General features: G+C 47.7%; 1 protein-coding gene across 1 annotated transcript in view; it reads left to right on the forward strand.

Moving 5' to 3' along the window:
• Positions 1-16,664, forward strand: part of LOC107121777 (adenylate cyclase type 10-like) — a 107,823-nt gene extending 91,159 nt beyond the window's left edge. The window contains exons 26-32 of the mRNA XM_015424767.1: positions 2,506-2,704; positions 2,786-2,897; positions 4,993-5,108; positions 7,957-8,074; positions 10,511-10,706; positions 11,764-11,946; positions 16,470-16,664. Coding sequence (XP_015280253.1) covers positions 2,506-2,704; positions 2,786-2,897; positions 4,993-5,108; positions 7,957-8,074; positions 10,511-10,706; positions 11,764-11,946; positions 16,470-16,664 — 1,119 coding nt within the window. The remainder of the gene's footprint in view (positions 1-2,505; positions 2,705-2,785; positions 2,898-4,992; positions 5,109-7,956; positions 8,075-10,510; positions 10,707-11,763; positions 11,947-16,469) is intronic.
• Positions 16,665-24,710: the final 8,046 nt, after the last annotated feature.

Below are 24,710 nucleotides of genomic sequence, written 5' to 3' on the forward strand. Positions count from 1 at the left end.
AAAATGGAGAAAGGGAGGATGCTGTAAACAACTTTGGGTTACCACTGTGGAGAAAACCGGGGTATAACTGAAGTAAGTGTTGTGTGCTCAACAGGGCCTCAGTTTGGGTCTCTTGAACAGAACGCTGCAGTGCCACAAGGCAAACTACTTTTTTATACTGATGGGATTTTCAAAACCAGTTGCTGACACAATACCAGAAAAGAGAGGCAAATGAGTCCTACTTGGGTCATTCTTTGGGTTTTAATCTCCCACCCATGAGATTACAACCCCTAGTCTGATAAACCAGAGAGCTTGCGCCAGTCATTTCGGTTCATGTTCATGCTAGATTCATTTAAGATTGCTGAGGACATCGTACCATAAAGCAAGCAGGAAGTTATAGGATGCCCCACACTTGTCCCACCCTCAGCAAGAAATGTGCAAATATGTACACCATCTCATACTTTACCTCTGCCATTTCAGGTGACTTGATCTCCTTGATCTTAAAGAAATAACCCAGGGTCAGGAAAGCGATTGCCATTGCGCTGACGCTGATCATAAACACCACAAGCGGAGGTCGACTGCTGATGTAAACCTTGAGGTTCTCCAGAGGATGGATGTTGAACATTATTCTGATTAGGCCCACCTGTGGGAAAGCAACACCGCAAACTAGAGACCCAACCACATTTCCTGAGGAGCACGTCCGGTCAGGCCAGCTGGTAACTGCTTGCAAGACCAAGAAAACTCATTTCTCTGCCTGCACACATGGAGCCATTCAGACACTGAGAAGGAGAGCAACCAGAACATGCCCATAAAGGATTCTATTTGCACACAGTTGCGGAAACATCAGAATAAACAAGGGAGGGGCAAGACTTACTTGGAAGACAGCAAAGGCCTTTTTACTGGCAGCTGTCCTGCAAGGATTGAGGCTAGAATACAACGGCCTGTACTCAGACACAGAACACTAACAGCCAGAATACCTCTGACAATACCGGAGGGCTATGTAAGGCAATCAAGACTCTGAATTGGGTCTAGCACAGGGAACATCTCATCCTGTTTATTTCCCATACTCTGTGCATTAGTATAAAGACATCTCAGATTACAGACATCCTTTCCTACCATAGGTCCCTTCGAATTTACCTGAAAATTATTAAGCTCACCTCTCCCCGTTCATTTATTCTCTGGTCACTCCCTTTCTTGAATTTAGTGTTGGGGATGCCGCACAACATCAGCCTTTTTCTTCCCACCCCCGATGGCTTCAGTTTAAAGCCCTCCTGATCAGGTTTGCAAGTCTTCCAGCAAAGACATTCCTTCCATTCTTCGTAAGGTGCACCCCATCCATCTCCAACAGTCCCTCATGTCAGAGGTACATACCATGTGTCACAAACGCTCAATCCTCCAGCCAAACGTTTGGGTTCAAAGAACAGGTTGCACAGCACAATTTACAAATTACTTAAGGGAATCTAAACCCCCCTCAAGCATAAGGTAGTCCACCACCACCTTCTTCTTCTTCTGTCCGAGTACTAACCAGGGCCGACCCTGTTTAGCTTTTGAGACCTGGTGTGATCAGGTTAACCTAGGCCATTCAGGTCCGGGCCCTGTGTACACACACTGAGTAATTCTCATATTATATTCAACACATGTAAACCTGAATGTGTTATTTAAATCCCCCATTTATCCAGGTTTCATTTTTAAAGTGAACATGCAGTAGCTCAGTCCTACAAACAGATGTATGCAAATACATACAGGATGTATATGCATTCGCTCTAACATGTGTCCAGGGTTAGTGTGGCTTCCTAAGGCAGATTCCCAAATGAAGAAAACACTTCTGCTGTCATTCAGCCATTGTAGGATATGTGTTTTCTCCAACACAGATCCTAATCTTGCAATTAAAGGGGGGAAAACTTTTACACAAACTTGTTGCCATATAAACTCTGCAGCTTCCAGTGTAACAAGAAGAAAAAGAGATTGGATTTATAACCTGCCCTTCACTACCCAAAGGAAGTCTCAGAGCGGCTTACAATCTCCTTTCCCTTCCCCTCCCCACAACAGACACCCTGTGAGCAATGTTCCCTCTAAGCTGTGGAGTCTTGTGAACAAAAATTTTACTTTGTGAGCTACTGGCATTAAAGTTGTGAGCAAGTGATCTGGCTACTGCATAAATTAGTTGGCTCTGGGGCCATCCTTCCTGAGCGAAGACAAAAATGTGTGAGCCAGAGGCTAAAAAACTGTGAGCTAGCTCACACTAACTCAGCTTAGAGGAAACACTGCCTGTGAACTAGGTGGGGCTGAGAGAGCTCTTTCGAGGACTGCCCTTGAGAGAACAGCTCTGAAAGAACTTGTGACTGACCCAAGGTCACACCAGCAGCTGCATGTGGAGGAGTGGGGAATCAAACCTGGTTCTTCCAGATTAGAGTCCGTTCTCCTAACCACTACACCAAACAAGCCTTTTAGCTCAGCTGGAAATGTCCCCTAACAGAGATTTCAAAATAAACACCATGTGTTGTTTTCTCATTTGCAACATCGCAGATAATCTCCTCTTACATGGAGTTCTCACTCTGCTGCCAGCTGATAGGCCGTGAACAGGAATGGATAAAATATGAGTCAATGGTCATCGACCGTAGTTCACACCTTGGAATTGTTGGTGGAGAACTAGTTACAATAGCCAAGGTGGTGGTATCTTTAACCTACATGAAGCTGTGCTTGGGAAACCTGACTTTAGCGGTTAATTCAGCTGGGTAAGTCAAGTTTGACAGCACCCAACCGATGACGACTTCATAATCCAGAGGGAGAGGACAATTTCACGCACTGCTTTTCTTTGCAGGCTATCGAGGGCATCAGATATGCGTGATGATGAGGAAATTTAAACTCGACTACAGTGCTCTCTCAGACCTTTTCACTGCTCTTTTTCTCAGCATGAGGTACTTTGCATGTAGATCTTCCTATATTGACGAAATGCAGTGGTTTTCAAAATGTCTTCCTTCGGAGAACCCTTTCCACTTCACCTTGTCGAGAGTGGAAGTCTGGTGTATCTACCACAGAACCTATGGATTCGAGGAAGTTCTGTAGGATGTTCTAGATAGGAATGCAGCCAGTTTGGCTCATGGTCTGTGTGCCAATTGCGACCAGCATGGAAGAATTTGTGCACTGGCTTTTGTCGTCGTTCTTCATTGAGCATACACAGACCATTAGCATATGTCCAATCATTCATAAAAAGACAACTGAATGTGCACAGTCTCATAATGCTTTCACTTGGCTTTTTGTGAGGTGGCTCCCTACGTCCTTCCTTGCAGCCTGACTCGGTGATTGTCAATGGCAAGCCTCCCAACTGTTCCTACCCACCAGGAGAGTTATCTCTGGAGGCCTTGCTTCATGTGCCCCCACTGTCTGAGGTAAGGGAACACCACTGGTCTGTCAAGGTCGGTATCGCCACCTGGAAGCAGCTCTCCGGGGTACCAGGCAGAGATTGCTTGCTGCTCGATCCTTTTGGAAAGGAGATGCTGGGGACTGAACCTGGGACCTTCTGCATGCAGGGCAGGTGCCGAAACCTGGGCCACAGCTTCTCCTCCAACAGTGGAGCATAGCTTAAGCGTGCAAGCTTTAATGTATGCTATGCTCCCTCCACGTTTTCTGATCTTGTACTGTTTCTTTGAGCATGGAACAACTCAAGGAAACAGTACAAGTTGATATACACAGGTCAGATCCTATAGATAAGCCAATTGCATATTAATAATTATAATTCCCCCTCTTTATTCAATAATAGAGCAATTTGGCTAACACAAGATCAGAAAACGTGGAGAGAGCTGGCCCATAGAATCGCCAAGAGTCGAGTACGACTCAATGGCTAACAGCTACAGCAACAACAGGACAAAGTTTGAGTCCAGTGGCACCTTTAAGACCAACAAAGTTGAATTCTGGGCAAGGCTGTCTTTGGGCAGGAACGCACAGGAACGGAGTTCCGGCTGACTTCAGAGTTGGCCACAGCCACTACAGCCAAAACCTCTGTGTGCGTGGCTACAGAGGGAAGGCCTGGAAAGCGACCCTCCACCCGGTGACTCTGAGGCAGGTGGGCCGGGAGGGGCCTGGAAGGATGGGGAGGCATTTAAATGCCTCCCCGTGCCTTCCCTGGTCTGTCCAAGGGCCGGCTTGCCCAGGCTCCCTGGAGCCGTGGGGCGCCCAAGCAAGCCAAGGGAAGGCATGGGGTGTGGCCTAATATGCTAATAAGTTTCTTCTGTTGGGTGTGGCCTATTATGCTAATTAGTTCCTGTTGGGCTTTTTCTACCAAAAAAGCCCTGATTCTGGGTATAAGCTTCCGAAAGCTTGAAGATGCCACTGGACTCAAACTTTCTTCTGTTGCTTCAGACCAACATGGCTACCCACCTGGATCTGTGTTACAGGAGAAGGTGAAGGATCCCGGAGTCCCCAACTGGTTTATTCTGGAGGGGTGGAGGAAACAGTTCCCGATTTCAGACAGGATGTTTGATGATGATCCCACAAGACAGATTCCTCTGTTGCATCCTCATGGTCCTCAGTCGAGTGGGGACTTCCTCTTTATTTGTTTGCACTGAGAATACGTCTAGGCGCTGTACAAAGAGTAGGCTAGATGGGATGGTGCCATAATGGCTCTGGCCAATTCAGCAGTTGCAAGGAAAGTAAGCTCTCTCTCTCTCTCTCTCTCTCTCTCTGTGTGTGTGTAGCCATCGAGTCACTTCTGACTTACGGCAACCTAATGAATTAATGACCTCCAAAACGTCCAATCATTGACAGTCTTGCTCAGGTCTTGCCAGCTGAAGGGCACAGTTACCTTTGTTGAGCTAATCCTTCTATTTTGGGCCTTCCTCTTTTCCTGCTGCCTTCAACTTTCCCTAGCATTATTGTCTTTTCTAGTGACTCTTTTCTTCTCATGATGTGCCCAAAGTACAATTGCCTCAGTTTCGCCACTTGACAAACCAGCCCCTTTTCGGAACTGACGTGCTGTAATCAGAGAGGGTGCCCCCCCCCCTTGTCCTTCTCTAGGTACAAAGAAGCTGTCCATGTGCTGAGCTGGCTGGAGGACCTCTCCTTTCGAGACAACAACGTCATTGGGAAAGCGTACTTCGTATCCGCGTGCCTGGATCTCTTGCTTCATGCTGGTACGTCTGGGTGCTGATCATGATGTGTCTGATGCACGAGTCTGATTCAACGGCAAGCAAATATTTTAAAGCCAGTTTGGTGTAGTGGTTAAGTGTGCGGACTCTAATCTGGGAGAACCGGGTTTGATTCCCCACTCTTCCACTTGCACCTGCTGATGTGACCTTGGGTCAGTCACAAGCTCTGGCACAGCTGTCCTTGAAAAAGAGCAGTTTGTGTCAGAGTTCTCTCAGCCCCACCTACCTCACAGGGTGTCTGTTGTGGGGAGGGGAAGGGAAAGGACTTTGTAAGCCACTCCAAGACACCTTTGGGTAGTGAAGGGCGGGGTATAAATCCAATCTCTTCTCTTCTTCTCTTCTTAAACTGGGAGATGTGGCAATCAAAGTGTACCAATGTGACCTGGGCAAGGAAGAGGTTGAAGGGGAGGTAGATTGAGCCTTGTACTCATGGGAGTGGTATCAGGTTGGAGAAAAGTGGACTTCCTCATTCTCTGAAGATCTAGGACACTTCCACACTAGCTTCAGAATTAGCTTGTTCATTTATTTATGGGAACATAGATGGCATCCCCCCCCCAAAAAAAAAAAAAAATTGCACGCACATTTTCTTCTGTGTCATCCTGGTTTGTAAAGTATTGGATTTTTAGAAATGTTATGGGCTTTGGTTACAATGGTAGCACAGTTCCCTCAGGTGGATGCTGACATAGCATTACGATGGTCTTCCTTCAAATAAAAGCTGGCCCTGACCTGGATAGGTGGACCTCCTGATAGCAACTGGATTATGGCCACTGTGTGACTGGATGGGCCATTGGCTTGATCCAACATGGCTTGTCTTATGTCCTAATGTTTTGCCTCCAGAGCCCCACGGGGTCATCATAAGTCAGCCACGACCCGACAGCACTTTCCACCATATTATTACCCATTCTAAATAGCAGATCCTCTGTTATAGGGATTCTTGGTGCTGAAACAGGAGTGAGGCTCTGAGTTATGCAATGCCTCCTGGAGTGGGCACTATAGAAACAGAGCTCGGAAGTCCAAAGTGTCAAGCCCTGGCTGGTAATCAGTTTTTCCAGTGGACCACTTTGCGTGGGGTTTGGAAGAGAGTGTGTAGCCAGGTGTCATGTGCTTCTCTGCGTTCCTTGCACTGTGCGCACCTGTTTACCACATGGTCCATATACATGCTTATCCACTCGTGTGTGTGCTCTACCTTGCAATTTTTTTTTGGGGGGGGAAGCAAGTTAGAAATCTGGGACTTGCTCAAATAGCCGTGTTCCACTGGTTTGTGATTATCACTGGAGCATTATGCATCTTTACACATCCCAGTCTCCTGGAACCTAGAATGTATCAGATAGACTACTCCTGGACAGTGAATATCTGCATCTGTCACAAGGACCTTTCAAGTATCCAGTCCTTGGATAGTGGAGACTCAGTGGAGAATTTCTCCATTCTGACTCCTATTCTGTCCTTTCTGCACCTCACACTTTAAATTAATTAATTAAGTAAGTAAGTAAATTTTTGGCACTGTGCTATTTCGGAGCCACCCCCTAAGATGCTGAGGTAATTGTTTATTAGTTAAATCATCTTTTGGTGAGACGCACCACCAAATATCAGTACCCTTTGAATACTGATCTCTGGGCACATGTACACCAAGACTAGAATTCACCACTTTCTCAGCTCTGTATGGTACTGTGAATTTAAAGTGGCTGGCTCTCAACGTGTAAGTACAAATTGTCCGTACAAAGTGTAAGTACAAAAGTTTGTTCTACACACAGACAAACAGCCGACAAAACCTATAAGGTGAAGCTACAGAAAAGCCAAAGGAAACACCGTTTCTGAGTAACTAAACTTTTAAAGTATCTTCAGATACCTCCCTTCCTGAGAAATGGATCCCCTCTCCCGGCTCAGCAGCCATCTGTGCTGAGAAAAGCATAACATAGATTGTGTACCTTTAAGCCCATATTTTCAAGGGTTCCTCAGAAGCAGGGAGTTCCCTTTTTGGTCCCATCAGAGAGTGGAACATCCATTCAAAAACCTTCCCATCAGAGCAAGGTTTACCCAGTGAATTCTTACCTCAGGCATGTGTGTGTTTACATAGGCCGAGTTCAGACTGGCAGTTTTGCCCGGCAGCGAAACGTTTCAGGAGCTTTTCAGTAGCGGATTAAAGGGGTGGGTTCACACGCGCACATCTGTCAGGCGTCCCTCGGTCGTACTCAAGCCGTCTTGTGCCGCTTCCCTCCTGAGTTTAAAAAGTACCAGGTGAAAGTGGTAGCAAACCGTGTGTAGAGCGGGTTAATTCTGGTTCCCTGATGTGTGAACGCAAGCGCCACTAAGGCGGGAACAACCCACAGTTGATATAGGCACTGGCTGTTTCCGTGGCATGCGCCCATGCGCATAGGCGCATTCAGTGGAGCACAGAAACAGCCACTAACAGCCTGCCAGGGGCAGGCCGACAGTACAAATGCTCCCTTGCGCTTCCTCCATGGTATCTTCCCACTTCATTCACTGCAGTGTGAACTGGAATACCGTGAACAAGCCGTCCCCGGTCTGTTCCGGGTCTTCTTTGCCACAACTCCCTAGCGCTTCAAATTGCCAGTCTGAACTCGGCCATAGTTTAGGCATTATGACAAGACACAGGAATGTGAGGTGGGACAGGAAGAAGCGGCTTGAACAGATCCATGGTGTCATTTTTGGACAGCTAATGAGCGCCACTCAACCAGCAGGAGAAGGGCCATCTTCTAATGCTTTTATTAGACTCTCCCTCTCATACAACTTACAGCACTTTGGTTGCTTCAGACTTGGACCAGAGTCGCACAGCCAGGGATGCCTGTTCACTAATGTAGGTATTCTTTTGCAGGTTTTTCGTATCATCCGTTTCAGTACTGCTTGGACTTCATTCGTGCCAACGAAACAAACTGCGTCCTTATGTCTCAAAGCGGCATCATGCTTGGCCTGTATTCTTCCGTGGCAATTTGGTAATGTTTCACAGCACCATGTGTTTCCCCTCCCAATCCTGGAGATATTGTGCAAGCACAACATTGTCTCCTGAGGCTGTATTGGCACTGTGAGCTAGCATACACAGGTCACTATACTCTGCGACTGATGTCCATTTATCTGCGCAGTCACACGAATGGGTTTCCATACCTGTGGGCAGGAGCGTTTCCACTTAATGTCATAGGAGCACTTGGTAGAAAAACGTCTGTGTGTTCTGGCGTACCTGCCTCAGAGCCACTGAGGGGAGTAATCCTGAATTATTCTCCATGCCACCATATCCAGCTTGATCACAACAGAATAGACCTTCTCGTGTCTGATGATGGGATGGCCATAGCTACGGCAACTATAAATCTAGGGTTGCCAACCTCCAGATGGCACCTGGAGATCTCCCGCTATTACAATTGCTCTCCATACAGCCAAGATAATTTCCCCTGAAGAAAATGGCTGCTTTGGGGGGGTGGAATCTTTGGCGTTATACCCTGCTGAGGTCCCTCTGTTTCCCAAACACCGCCTTCCCCAGGCTCCACCCCACCCCAGTCACCAGGTATTTCTCAACCCAAAGCTGGCAACTCTGTATAAGTCCCACTTCACAGCCCCCACTCCTCAAGCCCCTTCCCTGCCACTAACCCAGTCCGTACTGGCGAAGGTGTTGCCAGGGGAACAGTCGAGCTTGAGGCACGAAGACTCGGGCAGTTTAAAATAAACTGCTTTATTGAACAACGTTAGAAACGCTATTCCCCAGTTAGGGGTGGCCAGCTGGACAGCAGGAAGAAATCCCACCCCCAAAATGTGACGTGCTGATGTCACACAGAAGTGACATCATCCTGTTGGCAAGGTCACATGGCAACGCTCTGGGTTTTGGGCAGAAATCTATGGTTTGAGGGCGATTTCACCATAGGGTTTTGCCCCGAAACCAGAGCTTCACCCCTGACGTCACTGACGTGATGACATCACTTCTGCCTGAGGTCAGCACACCGCGGCCCTCCACTTCCACTTGGTGCCCCATTTGTTAGCCGCCCTGAGCCCATTCGTGGGGAGGGTGGGGTAGAAATTTAAATAAATAAAAAGTGTCCCGTCCCCCCCAATCTCCTGCCAGCACAGTCATTGGACCTGGCAACCCTAAACAACATGGATAGGCTTGCTAAGTCCCCCCAGGGGGCGGGGAACCCCCCCACCCCAGAGGCCCGTTCCCCGCCACCGGCGGATCGGGCCCCGGGGGAAACTTACCCCCAAAGCATACGACGTGCACCGTCACCTGGAAGTGACGTGACCACGCCGGGCACGCTGGGGGTGGGGCCACAGTCATCCGAGGGAAAACTCTATGGTTTTCCCTCGGATGGTCGTGGCCCCGCCCCCAGCGTGCTCGGCATGGTCGCGTCACTTCCGGGTGATGTGGTTGCGCCGCGTGTGCGCTTTGCACACGCGCACACACTCCCGGAGGGACCCTGGAGTCCCCCGCTCCAGCGCCGCTCAGACTTGGGAACCCTAAACAACATCGACAATCACCAAACAGATGGGATGCTTATGAGCAACAGTTTTAACAAGGGATATGTTTCCAACAAACAGGGCAAAATTAACCTGCAAGATTACAATCAGGCCTCCTAACACAGCAGCCTCACTGGTCCCTGCTGTACCTGGGCCATTCTGGGTCCAATCCCCCCTGCTCGGGTGACGGATCCCCTTCTGCTTGGCAGCATCCGCTTCTGTCACTCCGCTCCAGGAAGAAGAACACTTTCTCTCTTCAGGGGGGCTTTACGTTATTTCTCTCAGGGCCCAGCCTCCTTAGTAATGATTGCCCTTCATTTCCCCTCCAATTTCACCAGGCCCTATCCCAGGGCTGGAGGGATTCTGGGAAATGTAGGCCCATAGGGAAAATCTTAGCAAGACCCCACCCCTTCACGTGGGGGAGAGAGGCTGCCCTGAGGTCTGTCATAGGGTTGCCAGATCGTTGTCCCCGACCATCAGTGGGAGATTGGGGGGGGGGGGAGATAGGGTTGTTTGATCCAGATTGTGAAACTTCTGGATACTTGAGGGTTGAGCCCAGGGAGGCCAAGTATCTCAGTGCGTTTTTTTGCCAGAGTCCACCCTCCAAACCATCCATTTTCTTCAGGGGAACTGATCTCTGCAGTCTGGAGATGAGCTTTAATTCCAGGGGGTCCACAGGCCCCGCCTTGTGGGCAGGCTGCTTCACCAACCAGCCCTGGGCCTAGGATGGGGGAGGCAGTGTATGATTTGTAGCACATGGACCCAAATTCATGACAAAGTGGCATGAGGTTCTTAGAGCTAGGTAAAGGTCTATCATTTTAGGGTCCTTTCGTGCTGAATAATGGAATCCAGGTTACATATTTTGAAAGGGAAGGGGCCCGGTTTCTTGCTTCCTAAAATGTGATTCGTGTGGGTCTGTCTTACGCAAAAAGGTTTGGCAGACTTAATCTGTGGGAGGACTTCAAAGGACTATTTGAACAGGCCAGAAGGCTGGTGAGGAGAACGAGCAGCTCACTCAGTGCTAATTATGGATTCTGCAAGTTTGTGGAATGTGAGGCTCTGCTCCTGCACAAATATCTTGAAGAAAGGCCCGACAAGGTCCGTGAGATACGCAGCAAGACTTTAAAGGTAAGAAGCATGGACAAGCACACTGTGGTTTTGCCCTAGCGAAAGCCTGGGGCCCATAAGTCATTCTCCATCAGTGGGAGAGAGGGTTCCCACTTGCTTGCTTATGGTGGGAGACCTCCAAGTAATTGCGACCCTCGGCCACTAACACACATCTGATTGATGGGTGAGGTCCAATTTTTTTTGGGGGAGGGGGGTATCCTGGGGAGACTAAAGAAAAGTAAGATCTCATCTTCTTACAGGAAGTTCTTGCCATTAAGTTCCTGGCAATTCCTAGAGCTACCCTTGTCACTTCTAGGAATTTACAGAGGCCAGCCATGCAGGGCCCAGATGCTCCTGAAACAAGTAGGCGGGGCTGCAGACTCTGGGTTAAGTAACTGAGTTTGGTGGGGGGAGCCCGTTACACCATCAAGCCCTGCCCAGGGAGAGGTGACATACCAGGAGATGGCTACAGCTGAGACAGGGCTCCAAGACATTTCCTGATTGGCTGAGAGGGAGGAAGCACTGCAAGGACATTGGAAAGTTGGCTTGTTTAAGGAGGATCTGCATCAGGCCAGGGAGGATGAAACATCCGTGCTTAGGCAGTGTGTGAGTAGAGGGTAGGGGAAAGAGGAGCAGTCAGGTGGTGCAGTTCCCTCTGCTCTCCATTCTTAGGCCTTGCAGGTCCTTTGTAGCAAGGAAGATCGTGACGTAACAAGGGCAACATGCAGGCCATGACAACAGGGAGATTCACAAAAACGTTTGTCTTTCCTTAAAGTCTCCTTACAAATCTGCGGCTTGCAAGGCAGAAACCGGTGGCCCCTGCTCGGAAACTGAAGGCGCTGTGTGCGCCTGCCCTGCAAGCCACAGATTTGATGTGTGCGGGACCACGGCGTGTGCGGGCAGGCGTGTGTGGGACCATGGAAAACTGTTGGGGGTGGGGCTTTCCCCCACCGGCCAAGTGGCCGGCTTCTGGGGGGAGCCCCCAAAATAGGGGGATCCCTCACCCGGCAACTGGAATCCCTACTTTGGTTAATTTTTTTACTCTACCTGATGTCACTCTCCCTTGTTCTCTTGCTAGCATTTGGAACAGATATTGACACAGTGCTCTACAAGCCCAGTCTACTACCCCAGGGTTTACCACATGAAAGCCTACGTCCAATTGATGCTTGGGAATCAAGAACAGAGCGAAATGTTTCTCGAGATGGCATTTGAGAGCTGTAATGAAAATAAATTGGAGGAATCTTGGCTGGGTGTTAGCAAGGTAAGGTCTTATCAACCAGCGGCAACAGTTTTTTGAGGGGACCCCAGATAATGTGCTGTGATACTGTAGAATACCATATGGGGTATGTAACCAGAGGTCATTTTGGGGGGGATCGCGGGGGATCGCAGTTCCCCTGGGTGAGGTACGGGGGGCAGGGCACATGACGAAGCCCTCATTCCGGCCCTCATTCAGCCAGGAGGAGGCAGGAGAAGAGGGAGGGTAAGTTGCTTCCTCCCTGCCTCTCCCCACCCCTGCCTGCCTGGGGCCAGGGAGGGCCTTGGTGGGGCTTCCTCGCACTCCCGCCGGCCTTGCAGGTCCACCGCCAGGCCTTATGATGTCAGGGGGTGTGGCATATGCTAATGAGTTATGCTAATGAGTTCCCCTAGCTCTTTTTCTATGAAATGACCCCTGCATGTAACACACTGGGACCTGAACAGACATTTTAGAAAGAGTGGGCCACAAATGAGCCCAGGAGAGCTGGGAACTTGTCCAGGGCATTTTTTTAAAGTAGTAGTTTGTCCAAATGGATACCGAATCTTTGCTCAGTGGGCACGTGACATTCAAGCAATGAACCAAGAATGCTAACATTCAGATTGAGGGCTCTTCCACATTCTCATTTTCATTGCTTGTGTGTCCCTATTGCTTTGGGGGGGCATTTCTTTTTGACACATGTTTTGCTCCCTCTAGTAGTCAATTTGATATTACATTGCTGTCAGTGTTCCTTTTAAGCTGCGCCAACCTGTGCTGGCACACAAATACCGAACCTCCAGTGCACAGATTCCCCCACTGAGCGCAGGGCCAGAAAACTCTCCCCTGCCTCCACCTGGCTCCCTCAAGTGCACGGGAGAAGCACAAAGCCAAGCCTCCCCTCCCCACACCCTTTGGTCCCCTCCCCCTTCCCCAAGGGAGGAAGGGAGGAGGAACTGCCAGCTATTTAAAGCAAACAGCTGACCGGTGGGTCCGCCAGTCAGCTGTTTGTTTTAAATAGCCCACAGCCATTTCAGGGCTTCCTTTTGCTTCCCCCGCCCCCTATAAGGAGGGAGCGAAAGGGAGGCTTCTAATGGCTGGCTGCCCTTTAAAGTGAACAGGTGACAGGCGGACCTGCCCCGCTGTTTGCTTTAAAGGGTAGGAAGCCATTTCAGGGCTCCCTTCCCCTTCCCCCCGCCTACAAGCGGGAGGAAGTGAAAGGGAGGCTTCCTGTCCTTTAAAGTGAACAGCTTATAAGCAGACCTGCCCCACTGTTCGCTTTAAAGGGTGGGAAAAACCCTTTCAGGGCTCCCTTCCACTTCCCCCAGCTTGGAAGCAGGGGGAGCGAAAGGGAGCCCTGAAATGACTGCCCACTTTTTAAAGCAGAAGGGAATATCACTGTTTTATAGATTAAAAAAAAGATCAATATTCATACCAATACTAATGCATTTTTGTACATTCATGCAAGAATAAACATAAAAAATCCAATGATCTAAAGTTCTTGCAAGCAGTAAATTTTCTTTGCGTCTTTCTTGTACTAATATTGGATTGTAGACAAATAGCATAAAGGTCGCGAATCTGCATACAGGCTTGGTACAACACCTGTTTCATAAGAGCAGAATACGTGTAGACTCAGTGAATCCTTTCCTACTCAGCATTCATCTCCGCATGGTGCCTCTCTGCATAATGCTCACACACAGTGACATTTTCTCTTATCCAGTTTCCTCTCTGTCTATTTTCTCTCAAAGACTTAAATCATTAAAAGAGTAATATTACCTTCGTAAATATATCACGGTTGCCATTGACTATTTTCTGCACCATTTAAAGTGAGCAGCTGACAAGCAGTCCTGTCGGCTGCTGGCTTTAAAGGGCAGGAAGCCATTTCAGCCCTTCCTTTAGCTTCCCCCCACTTGGAAGGTGGGAGCCAAATTGAGCACTCTGATGGCTGCCTACAGTAGAGGGGGCCTCTCTTTTTCTTCCTTCTTTCCACCCCTCCCTTCTTTCCTCTTTCCCCAACTATTCGCTTTCTTTCCTTTCTTTCTCTTCCTTTCCATTGCTTTCTTTTACTCCCCCCTTTGCCTTTTTGCCTTTCTTTCTTTTCACTTCTCTGTCCCTCTTTCCATTCCTTTCTTTTCCTTTCTTTTACCCTTTCTTTCTCTCCATTTTCCACCTTTCTTTCCCTTTTTTTCTTTCCCTTTCTTTCATTTCCCCTTTGTTTCTATTTCTTTCTTTTCCTTTCTTTCCCTTTGCTTCCATTTCCTTTTTTCTATTTCTTTCATTTCCTTCTTTCCCTCCCTCCCTCCCTCCCTCCCTCTTTCCTTCCTTCCTTCCTTCCTTCCTTCCTTCCTTCCTTCCTTCCTTCCTTCCTTCCTTCCTGTTTTTATGTTTGTAAATGGAAATGTTTTAAAAATTAACAATTTAGGCTCGCTCACAACTTTTATTCTCTTAGTTTTTTTGGTTCACAAGATAGGATTTTTGCTTAGAAGGAGCACTGATGGCTGTATATCCGGCATATCTCCCAGCACTTTAAATCAGCAGGGAAATATAGCAGATATACAGCACAGTAATATAGAATTGACCATTAGAGGGAGCAAAATACGCAGCAAAGAAAACCCCCCAAAGCAATAGGAATGCACAAGCAACAAAAATGAGAATGCAGAAGAGCCTTGAAAGCCATTATGAGTTCAAACACTTGAAGGATTACATGGTTTTGAAACTGAATGTAGCAGCTGATACATTTTACATGTAAGGGAACTGGTGTTAGTCCTTCTACTCTTTCCACCTCTTTCAGTAGGCTTTCTTTTTTTAAAATGTCACTAGAAATATTTCTTCAGCTTTTATGCCACCATTGGTGTTTGAAGGTTCAAGGGTACTGTCATGTCCTCCTTAAAGGAGAGACTGTTTTTCCTTTAAAACACACTCTGTTCACATAAATTTAGTAGATTACTGCTGCCACCAGGAATTAAAAATTCCAAATGTCTCTATTATGGTAGAATGACCCTGCGTCTGGCCAGTTCAGATGACTATGTGGCCCTGAGGAAGGACTGTTCTGACTGCTGGAATAAGTTTAAACAAATAATTATTTATTTATAAAAGAACAAAATAGGTTTCTGGGTATTTTTGAACAGTTGTTGAAGAAAGGAACTTATAAATATAACTGATAAAGCTGGGCATCACACACTGTCTCTCAAAACACCAAAACTCAAATCTGACAGCCATAGCCACTCAGGCTAAACTCTGCCTCTCTTAGCCACACAGGCTAAACTGTTTGTCTTAGCCACACAGGATAGACTAAAACTGCTTCTTCTGCCATACAGGCTAAACACCAAAACTCTCCACACTTGTCTCTCTCAAACTCAGAATCTCCTCCGAGATACCCCTCCTCCCACATTCTCTGTTATCCACCAATCACATCACACTTATCTCCCTCTATCACTCTCCTTACATTAGTGCAGTCAAACTAAACATTTATAGAAACACACACATCAAAACATGAAAACATTACAGGTACCATCTAACTTTGTCAAGGAGAAGGGCTGTGACTTTTGTGCTTTCACATTTTCTGCATGGGCAACAATTTGTGCATGTGTAGCAACAGCTGACTGAGACTTAATATTGTTGTAGCCTGTTCTAAATAAATTGATCTTGCGTATGCATACCTTTCCTGATGCAGGAGTTTCCAAGTTCCTGACTCCTGGCAGTATGTTACAGTGTGTACCAGCTGAAAGTTTTGAAATCACAGTCTGGAAATGGAGACCCAGTTATATTTTCTAAATGCCTTTTTTTTAATATGCTCACATATTCCTCTTCATTTTAGAGACTGGACATAGGATAGCATAGCATGGCTGGTTAACTGGCTAAATAGCCAAGCAACTGGCTGAAATGAAACATTAATTTTTAACAATTCCCCCCCAAATTCAGGATTAGGAATAGCATTTAGAACCTGTACTATAGTTTATTAACAATCAGGATATTGACGCATCAGTTTTGTAGTCACGCTCCCACCTGGCTTGGTGCTTCCCATTAAGTGACGAGACATATATGCTAATCGTAGTATTTTTTTTTACCATATTAAAATTCCAGCATGTAGCCCTAAACAAATAGCAATAACAGAGGGCTAAAGAGTCCATCTCGTTTTGACCTCTGAGAAGGCCGGGTTCCTTTCAGTCAGAGGTTATTTCGGGGGGGAACGCGGGGGATCGCACCGGGTGAGGTGCAGGGGGCGAGGCACATGATGAAGCCCCGCCCCCTGCTTCCGGCCGCCCTGCTTCCAGCCCTCATTCAGCCAGGAGGAGGCAGGAGAAGAGGGAGGGTAAGTTGCTTCCTCCCCGCCTCTCCCCACCCCTGCCTGCCTGGGGCCAGGGAGGGCCTTGGCGGGGCTTCCTCGCACTCCCGCTGGCCTTGCAGGTCCACCGCCGGGCCCCTGATGTCAGGGGGTGTGGCATATGCTAATGAGTTATGCTAATGAGTTATGCTAATGAGTTCCCCTAGCTCTTTTTCTACGAAATGACCCCTGCTTTCAGTCATATAGTGAGCCCTTTCCTCATTTCTCCTAGTTGTGGTGGTTCACTGGAGAGGCCCCCATGGAAGACTGGTGGTTGAAGTCAGCTCCAGATTTCCCAGAGTGGAAAGTAGGAATGTCAGACATAGATCTTGGACCATATAAAGAAAATAAGTACCTGCTGAAGATGCCAGAGATATATATTGTTGATCTATTGCCAAAAACAAAGAGTGATGACAACATGACATAGTTCTTTAGTATCCTGGGAGCTCTTTGGATTTACAGGCAATTACCCTCCTACCTTTCAATAAAGCTCCAGATAATAAAGCTTGGGTTAAATTGGGTTTATTAAATAGCAGTTAATCTGCATGCCTGTCGACTGTCCTTTACTCCTCTTAGGCTGCGGTCAGACTTAGTGTGGTTGGGAAGCACTCCTGATTTCATCCGGTACTATTTGACATGGAGACGTTTGGTCAGACATCCAAGCATAATCCGTTTAACTGTGGGCCCAGCCTGTCACTGAACGATCAGACGGCATAGTCGGGCAAGTGGGGTTTTTTGTTTTGTTTTGGGGTTTTTGCTGTCTTTTGCACATGTGCATTACCAAGGAAGTGAACCCGTGTGGAGATGTCTCCAAGCAGGGCATTTTGTGCATGCGCATTTCCACTTCCGAGAGTCAAGAGAAGCTCGCCAATCCTTCTGCGGAGCACTTTGGTCTCTTCGGTTCACAGTGAGCCGCAGTCACCTGACAGAGATCACTCCCTTGCCCACTCATTTTCAAATCTTGCCCAGAGATGGAGACAATTATGCAGTTATGCACATATCGCCAAGCGAACAAAAAAGAAACGGCGCCCAGTCGGGATGGAATGAGCAGACTATCCCGATGGCTTGAGAGCGTACTTGAGTGATCAAACTCGGGAAAATCCGTCTGTGGCCCGTCAGCAAGTGTTAGGACTAGACTTTCCCTGGTGTCTTTTAACTCCAATTCAGGGGAGGGGCAGAACAAGGTGCTGACAACCGCGGAACCTTTCATTGATGTTGCTGTCTGAATGTGCACTCTAGATCCGTTAGGCATCAGCATCTATATCAGAACTAAATGCATGTCTGATCACAGTTTTACAAGAAGTTTCCCAGTCTACTGGGCTGACACAAAGCGTGCCTGCGTTAAGAGCAATGTTCCATAAGCTCATAGCTCTGAGCGGCAGTTCTGCTGCCTATCACCCTACAAAGGACCTGCTGCAAAGGACCTGCCTATCACCCTGCTGCCTATCACCCTGCCTATCATCCTGGGCATTTCTCTGATGTTTCTCAAATCTGCTTTGCTGCAATGTTGTAGGGAAGATTGCAGCAAAACTGGGCTAGCTGCTCTGTGTGTAGGAAGTCCTGGATTTTTTTAGTCCCTCTCACACAGTAGTGGGGTTGCCAGGTACCCTACTATGGTAGGAGAGTTCCCACAAGCAACCCCTGCTGCCCGCAACCCCTCTGTTGTCTGGAGGGGGGGACCCTGAAAAAATTGACACCAGCATAACGGCATTGTGTCACTTCCAGGGAAAACCCAGAAGTGATGTCACACAAACCCCGAATTGCCAGAAACTCTCTAGTTTTACCATAGAGTTTCCAGCAATCCCTAGAGGGGTATGACATGATGTAATGCTGCCGCGTTGACGCTACCCCCCTCATGTCCCTACCGCCATGGACTCCCACCCTACACAGCAGCCGTTTCCCTGGCCTAGTCGCTATGGCAGCCATTCCTCCCAGTGCAACGGGGACTCTTTTAAGTTTTTTTTTTTAAAAAAATGGTAAATGGCATGTCAGTATAGTAATATATTGGTATGTCCATTACCAGTTTTTTTAAAAAACCAACTCAGAGAAAGCTTCCTGCACACACACATACAAACACAGCATGAAGGGAACGACTGTTGTGGAACTTAGGTAGGGGAAATGCAGGGAAAGCTGCCATTTGGAAGCCCCATTGATGCTATAGCACTGCATTGGCAGCATCAGTAACACTGGGGCTTCCATCCGAAAGTGCTGCCATGCTGAACAGCCATTTTTTTAAAAAAAAAAACAAGGAACAATTAAAAATAATTGTTCACGACAGCCAAATAACAAGTATAATAAGCAAAACACTGGTGTTTTCTAGGGTCCCGGAAGCTGGAGCTTGAGTTCAACAGGCAGACTTTACAGAGGTTCTGGAAGGTTCCATCTTATGTTTGGGTTGCTCTGCCTGCAGTCACTTGATGGATAACTATACCTGATATCTCCTAAGTCAGAGGACCATGACCAGTGTTGGTTAGTGCATAATTTGTAGGCCTCCTTGGCAGTCCTTATCAGATCTTGCAGGCTAGTCCATGTGTCAAGGATCTACAATGGCTAAGTCTGCTGGAAAGCTGCTTAGAGATGGGACATTGGGACTGAAATCAAGGGTGAAATCCGTAACTTCCAAAGAGCCAGAACAAAGTCGGAGTCCAGGTGGCACCTTTAAGACCAATAAAGTTTTATTCAAGGTATGAGCTTTCGTGGGCACGCACACTTCCCCAGGTACATTGAAATGGAAGTTACCAATCCATACATGTAGGTAGAGGGTGAACAGCAAATTAACATACAGCATGATGATGTTTTAACAGATGTTAAAACAGATGCCCAGGTGGCAGCCACTGCCAAAGCAGCCTTCTACCATCTTCGGCTGGTGCGGCAGTTGGTCCCCTTCCTTAGCCGCGAAGACCTGGCCACAGTGATCCATGAGATGGTTACCTCGAAGCTAGACTACTGCAATGCTCTCTACATGGGGCTGCCTTTGTCGCAAATTCGGAGGCTGCAGCTGGTACAGAATGTGGCGGCCAGGCTGGTTGTTGGTGCCTCTAAAGGGGACCACATTCAGCCTGTGCTGAAAGCGCTGCACTGGCTGCCTATAGCATTCCGGATTCACTTCAAAGTGCTGGTGCTTACCTTTAAAGCCCTACATGGCCAGGGTCCGGCATACCTGAGGGAGCGCCTTTCCCCATATAGGCTCCAAAGAGCACTTCGGTCGGGGTCACAACACCGCCTAGTGACCCCGGGCCCTAAAGAGGCCAGGCTTGCTGCCACAAGGGCCAGGGCTTTTCGGTGGCGGCTCCTATCTGGTGGAATGAGCTCCCGGAGGAGATCAGGGCCCTGCGGGACCTGTTACAGTTCCGCAGGGCCTGTAAGATGGAGCTCTTCCGCCAGGCTTTTGAATAGGAGCCGCCGCCGCCACAACCACCAACGGGCGACTGAAAAGCAGTACCGCTGGGTTAGGCTGACTGGCCATTTGAACATCGGGGCCATAGCATCCCCCTCTCTGACTCAATGTGATGTACAATAGGGAGCGAGTATGTTAGTCGCAGTAGATTTCTGGGACTTGCCCACTGTAATTAATTGTTTTAAATTGTTTTAACCGTATTTTATTGCACTGCGTGCCTTATTTGTGTAACTGTGGTGTTGTATTACACCTATGTCTTGTAAGCCGCCCTGAGCCCGCATGCAGGGAGGGCGGGATATAAATGCAATTAAATAAATAAATAATAAATAAATAAATGTAAGGACCAAACAGGGAAAATGAGCTAAGTTTATATGGTCTAAATTGGTTTGGATTTAATTTCGATTGGGGGGGGGGACACAGTGAAGCAAATAAATATGTCAGAATTGGAGGTTGATGTGTAAATGTATACTTTGTAATTGTGGAAACACCCCACCTCATAGGTAAGGATGCTGTTAGTTACCTCCATGCTTGGGAGGAGACGGATGTAGCGTAACGAAAGCTCACACCTTGAATAAAACTTTGTTGGTCTTAAAGGTGCCACTTGGACTCAAACTTTGTTCTACTGCTTCAGACCAACACGGCTACCCACCGGGATCTATTTCCAAAGAACCAGGTTAGGTGAGTGGCTTTGTTTTTTACATTACTGCAAACTCTGCCAAGGGCAGTAATGGAAAACTTATCTTGGCCATAGTTGAAGTTCGTAGCTACAGATCCAGTACCTGAGCTGGTCCATGACTGTGACTCATGATTCCTCGTGTGCATTGATTGAATACAAAAAGAGTGGGGAGCCGGCCCAAGCACCCTAACGCTACCCTTTGACCCTCAGCACAGCACCTGTGTGTGGAGTAATACTCTGTGTGTATAGATTCAGGTGGGTAGCCTGGTTGGTCTGAAGCAACAGAACGTTTGAGTCCAGTGGCACCTTTAAGACCAACAAAGTTTAATTCTGGGTAGAAGCTTTCATGTGCACGCATACCAAAGCCTCTACCCAGAATTAAACTTTGCTGGTCTTAAGGGTGCCACTGGATTCAAACTTTGTTCTCTGTGTACATGCAAACCTACTTTAAAATGCAATCTACTAAAGAGTCCTTTTCCCCACTCCATTCTAAAGAACACCGAAGCCGTGGTCACACGGTCATTTTGATCAGGTTTCACCACTGTTCCCTCTCGCATTTAGAATTACTGATCAGATGCCCGCATTCTACACCAAAGTGGGCTCATTCGCACAATCCTCCCGGTTCCCTAGCGAGTTTTCCTACACCTGGAAAATCAAGTACTTTCCGGATATTTGTGCTTTGAACCCGCAATTTCACCGATCTGGACAGTCATCTCTCGCAATGATTGTGATTAGGTCATCTGAACGTCCTTCTTGCGATGGTCCCCCCCCCCCAAGCTTCCATCGTTGTGTGCATGAGCAATCCTGCACTGAATAAATTCAATGTATAAACGTTCAAGTGCACATATAGACTCCAATGCTCAGTTGTACGTCGCCAGTTAGTTTTGTTCGTTGTTGTTGTTGGGGGAACCTGCAAGAACTAGGGAGTACGGCGAGTCCCAGTGGGAGTGGTGATTCGGCCATGTGTATATGTGCATGTGCAAAGCCAATTTTTTTTAAAAAAACAAGCCGTGCCACCCAAGCAGCGGCGCAGCTATCTGGACGGTGCCCGAAGCCTCATTGCATGATGCAAGCGGTTCATGGAGGGTTGTGTGGTTATCCCAACCCCCCCAAAAAATATTCCTGATCAAATCTATAGTGGGGAAAAAATCAGGATAAGCTTCCCGTGTGACCACAGCCCAAATCTGGTCCTCATTCCAAGTAGGCATCCTCAGCTTCTCGTTGTTAAGCATACTTTCAATGCTGAGAAAGAACAGTCTGAATACTTAATTCCAAGTCAGGCCAGATTGCTGGAATTATTTTTACGGCTCTGTTTTGCAGTTTAAAGACAAGTACGTGCAACAATTTTAGCATGACGGGAGAGCCTGCAATAAATCTTCACTGCTCTGGACGCACCCATTTGGTCCTAGAGCAAATTCTTTCTCAGCTCTGGAGAAAATGATTCTGCAAGTTTCCAGCATAGTGAAGATAAAAGTGTTTCGATAGCAAGACAGCCCCCCCCCTGAAGCATATGGGGGGAGGCTAGACTGAGATCGGGTCCAGCATTTGCTTTGCAAGACACTTATTAGTATAAAATAAGACTGGAAGGAGGGTCCACACCTTGGGCAATGAAACCGCTGTGAACACGGTTGAGACTGTCACATTCACACACTACCAAGTCCTTGTGTCCTAGGGTTGCCAACTTCCAATTGGGACCTGAAGATCTCCCATAATAACTGATCTTCAGACTACAGAGATCAGCCCCACTGGACAAAATGGCTGTTTTGGAGGATGGATGCTTTGGCACTGTACCCCACTGAGGCCCCCCTCCTTCCCCAAACCCTGCCCTCCCCAGGCCTCACCCCCCCCGATACATCCCAGCAGTTGGCAACTTTAATGTCCACCCTGGTCCCGTCACTCAGACATCCTCCGTGAATTCCATACTTGGAATTTAATTTCCAGGGGTGTGGGGCCCCGATTCGGATTGATACTGCACAGAGATCTCTGCACAGGAGCAGGGTCTATCCAGGGCTTTGCTGGAGTGATTGGCAGGTATCTCAAAATATGGTGGAACGGGGAAGATCTATGGAATGGGTTTGTTGTTGTTCAGTCGCACAGTCGAGTCCGACTCTTCGCGACCCCATGGACCAGCTCCTGCCAGGCCTTCCAGTCTTCCGCCGTCCTCTGAAGTTTGCTCAACTTCATGTTCGTTGCATCGATGACACTGTCTAACCATCTCATCCTTTGCCGTCCCCGTCTTCTTTGACCTTCAATCTTTCCCAGCATCCGGGTCTTCTCCAGTGAGTGCTCCCTTCTCATTGGGTGGCCAAAGTATTTGAGCTTCAGTTTCATTATCTGGCCTTCCAGGGAACAGTCAGGGTTGATTTCTTTTAGGATTGACTGATTTGATCTTCTTGCAGTCCAAGGGACTCTCAAGAGTCTTCTCCAGCACCATAGTTCAAAAGAATCTATTCTTCGGCACTCGGCCGAAGCGTGATCCACTGGAGAAGGAAATGGCAACCCACTCCAGTATTTTTGCCAAGAAAACCCCATGGACAGTATCAAAAGGAATGGGTTTAGAGTCAGATTATTGAGTCCTCTGTGTTTTGTGTACCCTCTCATCATCAAATCATTCTGGGCAGAAGCAGAGTGGACATTCCTTTGGTCTGAAATCAGGGTGTCACTTGTAGCCATCGGCTGTGGCCGTGACCAGAGGAGGACGTTCATTGTGTGCCGAGCCGCCTGAGTGCCAGAAACATCCAGCCAGTAGACTGCCGGGAAAAGAGCCAAGCCGGACCAACGGAACATCAAGCCTCCACCTGGGTGCTGGTAGGCAGTCCCACCCCTGAACAATGTGGCCTAAGTTAGGGTATAAAATGTGATTAGCATCTCCTCATGTAAACCGCCCAGAGACCCCCAAGGGGGTTAGGGCGGTATATCAAATCAAAGGTTAAATAAAATAAAAAAATAAAAATCGTTCTCAGGAATTCTTTCCTTCAAAGGTTCCCTGCCCTGACATCCCGCAGAGACTTCCCCAGTCCTGATTGTAAGGTATATTTCTCCATGCACTTTGCAATGAAGCGGAAAGAAAGATTTCCCTTGGAAGGTAGCAAAACTACAGCTTTAAAAATATATATATTTGTCTATGTGGTACATGTAGATTTCCTGTCTCATTACCAATGCTGATTTTGCCATGCCTGTTACCCCTCTGCATAGCTCATCTAAATCCAATCACACCTGCTGTTTGTCATTCACCTACTTATTGTCATTTGCCTGTTAATGTCATTCGGCATCTGAAAGCACTCCACTTTCCAATAAATAAGACAGAGGGACTCCCATTCTAGCTGCATCTGAAGAAGTGAGCAGTGACTCATGAAAGCTCATACCCTGCCACATATTTTGTTAGTCTTTAAGGTGCTAAGGAGCTGCGGTGGCTCAAGTGGTTAAGACACTGAACTGCAGGCTGTGGAAGGTCGGTAGTTCAGCAGTTCAAGACCCGGGTGCCGCATGATGGAGTGAGCTCCCGTCTCTAGTTCCAGTTCCTGCCAACCTAGCAGTTCGAAAGCAAGAAGTTGCAAGTAGATAAATAGGTACCACTTCGGTGGGAAGGTAACAGCGTTCTGTGCACCTTGGTGTTTAGACATGCCGGCCACATGACCATGGAAACATCTTCAGACAGCGCTGGCTCTTCAGCTTTGAAACGGAGATGAGCACCGCAACCCTAGAGTCGGACTCAACTGGCTTTCGAGCAAGGGAACCTTTACCTTTAAGGTGCTACTGGACTCTTGCTCTTTTCAATGTATTACATGTTACCCTGTCCTTCCTCATAAATGCTTGGAGCTGTGGCACTACCTCCTATATATGGAAAGCCCTTCCAGTACGTTGTGACATCACCACTATGGCGACGAGATTAGTCATAACAGTCCCCTAGTGGTGATGTGGGGCTAAGCCCTAAGCGGGCAGTTTGAATTCAGTAGGTGGAGCGTCGGAGAGAGATTTCAGTTAGAGGTGACTCCGTGTTGGCTGTTGACTCTTCCTCTGTAATACTCTGCTAACAACAGCTTCTGTCCTTCATTTCTGGATTAAAACTGCCTTTTCGCTGTTGTGTTCCTGAATGTATTTGGAAGAAAGAGGTGGGTCGATTCCCCGAAGCTTCCCTTCTCCCCCATCTTTGCAATGGAGAGACGCTGGGGAGGTGGAGGCTGGGGGGGGGGAGAGCAGTTCTGAAATGGGGATGAGAAGGAGTCTATATTTTCCTCTAATTTACTAAAAAGAAGTTCCATTGCAAGATTGATGCCAAGTGGTGCTTCTGACATTTGCCAGGCATTGGGAGAAATGTTCACTTTGACTCCTAATTATGACTGGAGCTAAATAACATATGCGGAGCTACAAACGGCAGGGTGAAAATTGCCCTTTCCTTT

Source organism: Gekko japonicus, unplaced genomic scaffold (genome assembly GCF_001447785.1).
Source record: "Gekko japonicus isolate JY-2015 unplaced genomic scaffold, Gekko_japonicus_V1.1 scaffold847, whole genome shotgun sequence".
Taxonomy (NCBI): domain Eukaryota; kingdom Metazoa; phylum Chordata; class Lepidosauria; order Squamata; family Gekkonidae; genus Gekko; species Gekko japonicus.